General features: G+C 43.4%; 1 protein-coding gene across 1 annotated transcript; it reads right to left on the minus strand.

Annotated features, from left to right (window-relative positions):
* Positions 1-1,069: 1,069 nt before the first annotated feature.
* LOC308249028 (large ribosomal subunit protein eL38-like) lies at positions 1,070-1,282 on the minus strand (the record flags this gene model as incomplete). Its single annotated transcript, XM_080669625.1, has 1 exon — positions 1,070-1,282. One exon carries the CDS (start codon positions 1,280-1,282, stop codon positions 1,070-1,072), a length of 213 nt encoding a protein of 70 aa, XP_080525751.1.
* Positions 1,283-8,019: the final 6,737 nt, after the last annotated feature.

An 8,019-nucleotide genomic window follows, 5' to 3' on the forward strand; every position in this document is an offset into this window, starting at 1 on the left:
CTAATACTGAATGTGAGCATACCCTTTAGACTATTTCAGCAGTGACTCAGATGAGGAACATGAAAGATATAAAAGAGGAAGAAGCCTGAAGTAATCTGGGATGCATTTTCTTCAACTTCTCTGGAATTTTCAGTTACCTCAGTTTCCCGACAAAGCTTTGCTGATGTCAGTAACTTACAGTAGCAATCAGCAAGATGAGAGAAGGTTTGTGTGGGCCAGAGGTAAATTTGGTGTGCTGTGAGTAATATATCCTGCAGTTGAAGGATAGTGGGAGGCATGAGAAAAGGACCAATTTCTATTAGCAATTTTAAAAAAAATCTTTATTGTTGAAAGTATTAAATATGTCCCCTTCTTCCCCCCCATTGACCTCTTCTAGACAGCCTTCAACCCCCGCCCCCTTCAGGCCTCCACCACCCTATTGTCTGTGTCCATGGGTTATGCAAATATTCATACAAGTTCTTGGTTGATCTCATCCTACCCACCCACCCTCCCACCTTGCTTCTGAGATTTCACAGTGATTTTTATTTTTGAATTTTTTTTTTAAAGGATATAATGTTTGCCGAAACCGGTTTGGCTCAGTGGATAGAACGTCGGCCTGCGGACTGAAAGGTCCCGGGTTCGATTCCGGTCAAGGGCATGTACCTTGGTTGCGGGCACATCCCCAGTGGGAGGTGTGCAGGAGGCAGCTGATCGATGTTTCTCTCTCATCGATGTTTCTAGCTCTCTATGCCTCTCCCTTCCTCTCTGTAAAATATCAATAAAATATATTAAATTTGAAAAAAAAAAGGATATAATGTTTTGTGTTTTTTTTAAATATATTTTATTGATATTTTACAGAGAGGAAGGGAGAGGGATAGAGAGCTAGAAACATCGATGAGAGAGAAACATCGATCAGCTGCCTCCTGCACACTCCCCACTGGGGATGTGCCCGCAACCAAGGTACATGCCCTTGACCGGAATCGAACCCGGGACCCTTCAGTCCGCAGGCCGACGCTCTATCCACTGAGCCAAACCGGTTTCGGCATATTTTTGAATTTTTAACGTTTTAATACAGATCAGCATGTCGGGTTCATTTCAGCTCCTTCACCACCAAACCCAGGGGCAGGGACTGCTTCAGCTTCTTGGCCTTCTCTTTGTCCGTGATGACCAAGGTAAACAGGTATCTGCTGCATTGGACTTTGAACTTCACATTATCCTTATTTTTTTTGATCTTGACAGATGTGGCGTCCTTCCGCCTGGCTGTGAGCAGGAAGTCCTTGATCTCCTCAATTTTTCGAGGCATGGCTGCGAGGCACGGAGCTTGCAGCCGGTGCAACAAGTGGCCAGATGCGAAGAGAGTGAAAAAGAGCAACACAGTGATTTTTAAATACAATGAAAGTCGTATGCATAGATCACAGAGCAGGTAAATATGTCATCTTCACTGTTCTATCCAGGAAATGCAACTACTTCCCTCTTGAATCTTAAGTGGTTTTTATAAGGACTCCACCATACATGCCACATAAGTTCTGTGTACCAGATAAACTAGAAGATGCTCTGCATTTGTATCATAGAGTTTTATACACCAGAGACCACTGTGAGACCCTTTGTGTTTAGAGAATGGTGAGTCATTATAAAAGAGGTAGCAGATACTACTCTTGCTTATTTAATATTTATTTAAATGAAGGTAAGACAAACACATGGAAGATCATAGATAGACTAAAAAAAACAAAACAAAACAAAACAAAAACAACAACAACAACAAAAAATAAACCTTTTGCTAGTAAGAATCCTCTGTAAACCAATACATACAAGTAAACTGAATTTCTTAAGTCATGGAGTAAAGTACAAAACTTTTTTCTCCAGCCATTGTGACAATGCCTGGCAAATTTTAACAGCCACCTCTGTCTCAGAGTGTGAAGCTCACAGATCATGAAGGCATTCATCTGGGTTGGCAGAGAACATGGCAGTTCCTCGGGCTCAACATTGAACGCTTCATTGCTTATTGTACAGACTGAACGTGCACTGACCACAGGCTTTTCCTGAAAGTGGCTTCTCTTGGTTTTCTCATGAAATCACTGATAGCAACTGGTTCTCTCATGACTTTGTTTTTCCCCTCAAAAAGCTAAGTGCAGTGAAATCAGAACATTTAAACTCAGGGTTCTGATGTTGTTTTCTCACCCATAAAATGAGGGGTTGTAAAGGGTTCTTAGGCTCCTTCCTAAAAAGTTTATGATGCCAGGGGTGGTTCTGGTTAAAGGGGCCTTCCCTGCTTAATCCAAGAGGCTTTGTGATTGTGAGGTGTGAGCCTACACTTTCTCAGGGAAAGACCTGGATTCGAGTTAAAGGGGCCTTCCCAGCTATGTGACCCTGGCCAAGTCACATCACTAAGCCTCAGTTTACTCACCTTTAAAATAGGAATGATATTGATAACAGCTTCAAAGGATGGCTGTGAGAATTAAAGGAGATAAAAGATGTGCACACAGTTTGCAAAGGGTCCATATGGCAGGCACTGGGAACGGGGCAAAAGCATACAGAGTTTATTTATTTTATCCATTCTCCTTTAGACTTTGCTCCACAGTTGTCCTTTCTTCCCCCTCGGTTTGACGAAAGCTTTCCTTTGATAACCTATTCCTCTAGTTAGGTCTTCTGAGAGTCCTCTGAAAGGAACACAATAATTTCAGTACTTAGACATTTCCAGCATGTAATTTTTAGGGGACCAGGATAGTCTCAAGTTCATCCTCAAAGAGACCCTTTGTTTCCTGGTGGGCGTCAGCCTTGGATTGCAGCAAGAGGAAGGAATGCTTGACAATTATCAGTCCAGAGAGAGGCCTGAGAGCATGAGAAAGGAGGGGGCTGTTCTGTGTTGATTCTAGATATGCGGTGCCTCCACTGCTCTAAACAGATAATCCAGGATGATAATGAAGTAGTCACAAGGGTGAACCTTCGCAAGAAGGCAGCCAAGGCCTTGCGCACTATTTGAACCTTCCTGTTCGCCTTTTTGCATATTTTAAAAAGAGACTTTTAAATCATGAGATGGCCTTGCCTGTCAGATTAACCCACCCATACAGGGAACCTCTTTCGTAACTTGAGAGAAACTCAGGAGGGGAAGCTGCTACAGAAGAAAGCTGATGATCCAAATAGCAGGAAAAGGCTTTTAGCTTATGATTATTCTTTTCCTTTGGCTAATTTTAATTCTGATGAATCCTAAGTTTTCTTTGGTACTTTCTGTTCCTTAAGTCTTTTTTTATTATTATTATCAGTTATATTGTTCAGCCAAGTATTTCTTAAGCCTCTATGAAAACAACACTACATATTTCTTAACATGTAAACAAACATTCCCATGAAGACTGGCTTGAAAACATATGTAGTTGGCAACCTGAAAGACCATTCCTGGTGTAAAAATAAAAAGATTTAATAGATCAATTGATTGATAGGTCAATAGATAGCACGCTAAGACTTAATGTTAATTAAAATGGATTAGAATTATGTGAACTCTTACCATCCTGTACAGTGACTTTCTGTTTCTCTAACAATCTGACCAGGTGGAATGCCATCGATATATCCTGATCTTTGGATGGCAGGATGCATCTTCAATCAAACTGTTTTAAAGCAGGTCATTTGTAACAAGTATTTACTGATTGCCAATAAACACTGGTCATTGTGCTGGACAGCAGGAATAGATGTGGAATAATGTATGGATGCTGATGTGCAAACAGATTGTCACAGGGGCAACAGAAGGAGAGGAGTTCCATGTGTTCTGTGAGACCGCTGCCTAGGGGAGCTGGGGGAGCCTTCGGAGGAGAGGGGCTATTTGAGTTTGGTGTTGAAGAACCCATCGCAGTTTTTCAGGTGGAAAAGGGAGGGTTATGTTCAAAAGCCTGGAAGCCTGAGGACTGTGATGAGGTAAAAGAATGACGTGCTCCTGGTCTTCCCTGAGCTTTCATTGAATGGGGCCAAAGTAGACTTTATATTTAAACCAAAAAATTAAAATGCATACTATAATAGTTTAACTTACATATGCCCTCCTCAGTATGAATTACCTATTTCTCACAATGGCTAATGAAGCACTAAATGAAAGAGCAAAATTTGGGCACAATCTATGTTGCTAATGAACAATCTCCTTGCATTAGAGGGGGAAGAGGAAAGAGAGCCACTTCAAGTCTCCCCCTGCCCAATATAGATAAATATGGCTGGAATGTAACCATAGAAGTGAAGCAAGTACCTGATTGATAGGCCTTCTCCACTTAGATTGTGACCTTTCACCTAAAAAACACCTTCTAGTGACTTCCAGATGTGGATGCTTGACCATTAGTAAGCAGTCAAGACTAAAGCCTTATTTCCCCTAAGCTTTCAATAAATGGATAACTTATAAGAACATCATCTCATCATTATAAGAATTAAGAGAGAAATTTGAGGAAATAATTTAAGCTTTTGAATGAAGCTCTTGTTCTATCTCTCCTTCTTGAAAATGGTATTTTAAGTTAGCCTTTCTAACAGGAAATACAAAACCTTGACAAAAGGAACCACAGCTGTATATCTAAGCTGGCAGCATATTTGTATGGTGTGGAGTGATACATATGTTCACCGCCCTTTACTGGTTAAACTGTATTTCATTATCTCCTCCTTATTTCCGCTTCTAATTCTAGCAGAACTATTTCCTATAAACAGGTCAGCTCTCCAGCAGTTTTGAGCATGAGAATTCTTTTTAAATGCCTGACCCCAACTTTATTAAGCAGTGTTTTCCCTCATTCTTAATTGTAGCCCCTCAGGCACATACCTAATAGGTCTATTGCCATAAATGGAGAGAAATATTAATTTACTACCAATCCTGAATGCATCACGTATATTTATGCCATATGTGGATTTAAAACATGACTGCTTGGATTAGGAATATCTATTTTATATTATCATAGTATAATGAATCCGCAGAGTTGACTATTATAATACTACTAGAGGCCCGGTGCACAAAATTTGTGCACGGGGCGGGGGGGGGGGTGTCCCTCAGCCCAGCCTGCACCCTCTCCAATATGGGACCCCTCAAGGGATGTCCGACTGCCCGTTTAGGCCCGATCCTATTGGGATCGGGCTCAAATGGGCAGTCGGACATCCCTATCACAATCCAGGACTGCTGGCTCCCAACTGCTCACCTGCCTGCCTTCCTCATTGCCCCTAACCACTTCTGTCTGCCAGCCTGATCACCCCTAATCACTCCCCTGCCAGCCTGATTGATGCCTAACTGCCAGTCTGTTTGCCCCTAACTGCCCTCCCTTGCAGGCCTGGTCACCCCCAACTGCCCTCCCCTGCAGGCCTGGTCACCCCTAACTGCCCTCCCCTGCAGGCCTGGTCCCCTCCAACTGCCCTCCCCTGCAGGCCTGGTCACCCCTAACTGCCCTCCCCTGCAGGCTTGATCACCCCCAACTGCCTTCCCTTGCAGGTCTGGTCCCTCCCAACTGTCCTCCCCTGCTGGTCTGATCGCCCACAACTGCCCTCCCTTGCAGGCCTGGTCCCTCCCAATGGCCCTCCCCTGCTGGCCATCTTGTGGCAGCCATCTTGTGTCCACATGGGGGCAGCAATCTTTCACCACATGGGGGCAGCCATCTTGTGTGTTGGAGTGACGGTCAATTTGCATATTACTCTTTTATTAGATAGGATAGAGCAGGGATCCTCAAACTTTTTAAACAGGGGGCCAGTTCACTGTCCCTCAGACCATTGGAGGGCCAGACTATAGTTTAAAAAAAAACTATGAACAAATTCCTATGCACACTGTGGGCCTGGGACGAGTCAGCTGCTAAGCAGGACAGGCAGCAGCACCCGGAGGGCCGGATAAATGTCCTCAGAGGACTGCATGTGGCCCGCGGGCCATAGTTTGAGGACCCCTGGGATAGAGGCCTGGTGCATGGGTGGGGGCCAGCTGGTTTGCCCTGAAGGGTGTCCCAGATCAGGGTGGGCATTCCCTTGGGGTGTGGGGCGGCCTGGGAAAGGGGCCTGTGGTGGTTTGCAGGCTGGCCACGCCCCCCAGTGACCCAAGTGGAGGCCCTGGTATCTGGGATTTATTTATCTTCTATAATTGAAACTTTGTAGACTTGAGCGGAGGCCAAGGCAGGCCAGGGCTTCAGAAGCTTGGCTTCCTCCATTGCCGGGGGCAACTCAAGCCTCCTGTTCTCTCCAGGTCCGTGGCTGCCACCATTTTTGTTGGGATTTATTTATCTTCTATAATTGAAACTTTGTAGCCTTGAGTGGAGGCCTGGGCCAGCCAGGGTGTGCGGAAAGCTTGGCTTCCTCCATTGCCGGGGAAACCCAAGCCTCCTGCTCGCTCCGTGGCTGCAGCCATCTTGGTTGGGTTAATTTGCATACTCATTCCTGATTGGCTGGTGGACGTGGCTTATGGGTGTGGCAGAGTGATGGTTAATTTGCATATTACTCTTTTATTAGATAGGACTAGAGGCCAAATGCACACAAATTCATGCAAGAGTAGGCTTTCCTCCCCCACTATACCCCTGCTGCTGGCACCCGCTTCCCTCTGGCACCTGGGACCCAGGCTGGTTTCCCTCGGGCCACCCACAGGCACCTGGCTTCCCTCCAGCCCCAGCTTCATCAGGAAGGATGTCCAGAATGACTGGAAGATGTCTGGTCTAATTAGCATATTTCCCTTTTATTATTATAGATAAACATATAATATTACAGAATGCAAGATTCCTTCCAAATCAACATTGTTAATCTTTTAAATCTAATTTATTTTATTTTAAAATTGCTATACTTTGTTTAATTTAAAAAGCAGGTAATTTCCATACTTTAGATTTGGAGAGATTGTTTTTGTTTTTTATGTCATTTTGGCTTCACCTTTGTAAGAATGTAACATTCTCTGTTACTGGTTCAGATCCATTGAGTGTCTGTAGGTGTGGTAATGTTCCAGAGTGCTGAATCATAGGATGTGGATATTGAATAATTTTAGACAATGACCACCAGTGAAAATAGCGTTTATCAGAAAACCATATCCAGAGGCCTCACACAATGTCCAGAGTCAAAGAGAAAGCATCACATTCATTGCCTTCTTTTTTTCTTCCTCCTACTCTACTCTGTCAGAGTGCTATTCTTCTGCATCTGAAAATGTCAGCTAGAAAAAAGTACAATCAGGATTTCTTTTTTTAAAAAAATATATTTGTATTGATTTTTTACAGAGAGGAAGGGAGAGGGATAGAGAGTCAGAAACATTGATGAGAGAGAAACATCCATAAGCTGCATCCTGCACACCTCCTACTGGGGATGTGCCCGCAACCAAGGTACATGCCCTTGACCAGAATCGAACCTGGGACCTTTCAGTCCACAGGCCAACGCTCTATCCACTGAGCCAAACCAGTCAGGGCAGGATTTCTTTGCATGGTAAGGGAGTCTCCAGAAAATAAGCCTTTGAGAAAACCAGACTTCATATGCTTTGTGTTTGAGAAACCAACAGCATCACAGGACATTGTAAGATCTGCCACCAAACTGAAAGTACAGTGTTACCATATTTAAGAATGAATCTAATAAAGAATATTCTGGGAAGTTAGGAATCCCAACCCCTTTGGAATATAATTCTCTTACATTTTAAGACTGGATTAACAAGTAACATCCAGCTTAACTCACTTTTTTTTTTTTGTATAAAACACAGATATCTTTAAAATACTTCTATTTTTCTGTTCTCCTTCAAACAAAGATATAAATACTATATCATATTTTCTTTTAGACAGATTCTGAGGCAGTAAAAATAGGCCAATGTTATTACAGGTTTTAGTGAATCAGTGTTCTGAGGAAAGAGTGACTTTAAGGCCAAGAATTGTTTAAGTAGAGGTCTTTTCAACTCCTCTTAACCAAGGTCTAAAGTTAAAAAAGAGAGAGACTTGAATTTCTTCTTATTTGAAGGAGAAGGAGAAGAAGAGGGGTGTGTGGGAGGGGAGAAGGGGGGAGGTTTTGATACTGAGAATTGGGCAGACAGAGCACAGTAGGACCACAGGATAGAGTAGAGGTTGCAGGTGGTCTACTCTTCCCCCATGGGTGCCTCAG

Source organism: Plecotus auritus (genome assembly GCF_963455305.1).
Source record: "Plecotus auritus genome assembly, chromosome: 5".
In the NCBI taxonomy this organism is placed as follows: Eukaryota; Metazoa; Chordata; class Mammalia; order Chiroptera; family Vespertilionidae; genus Plecotus; species Plecotus auritus.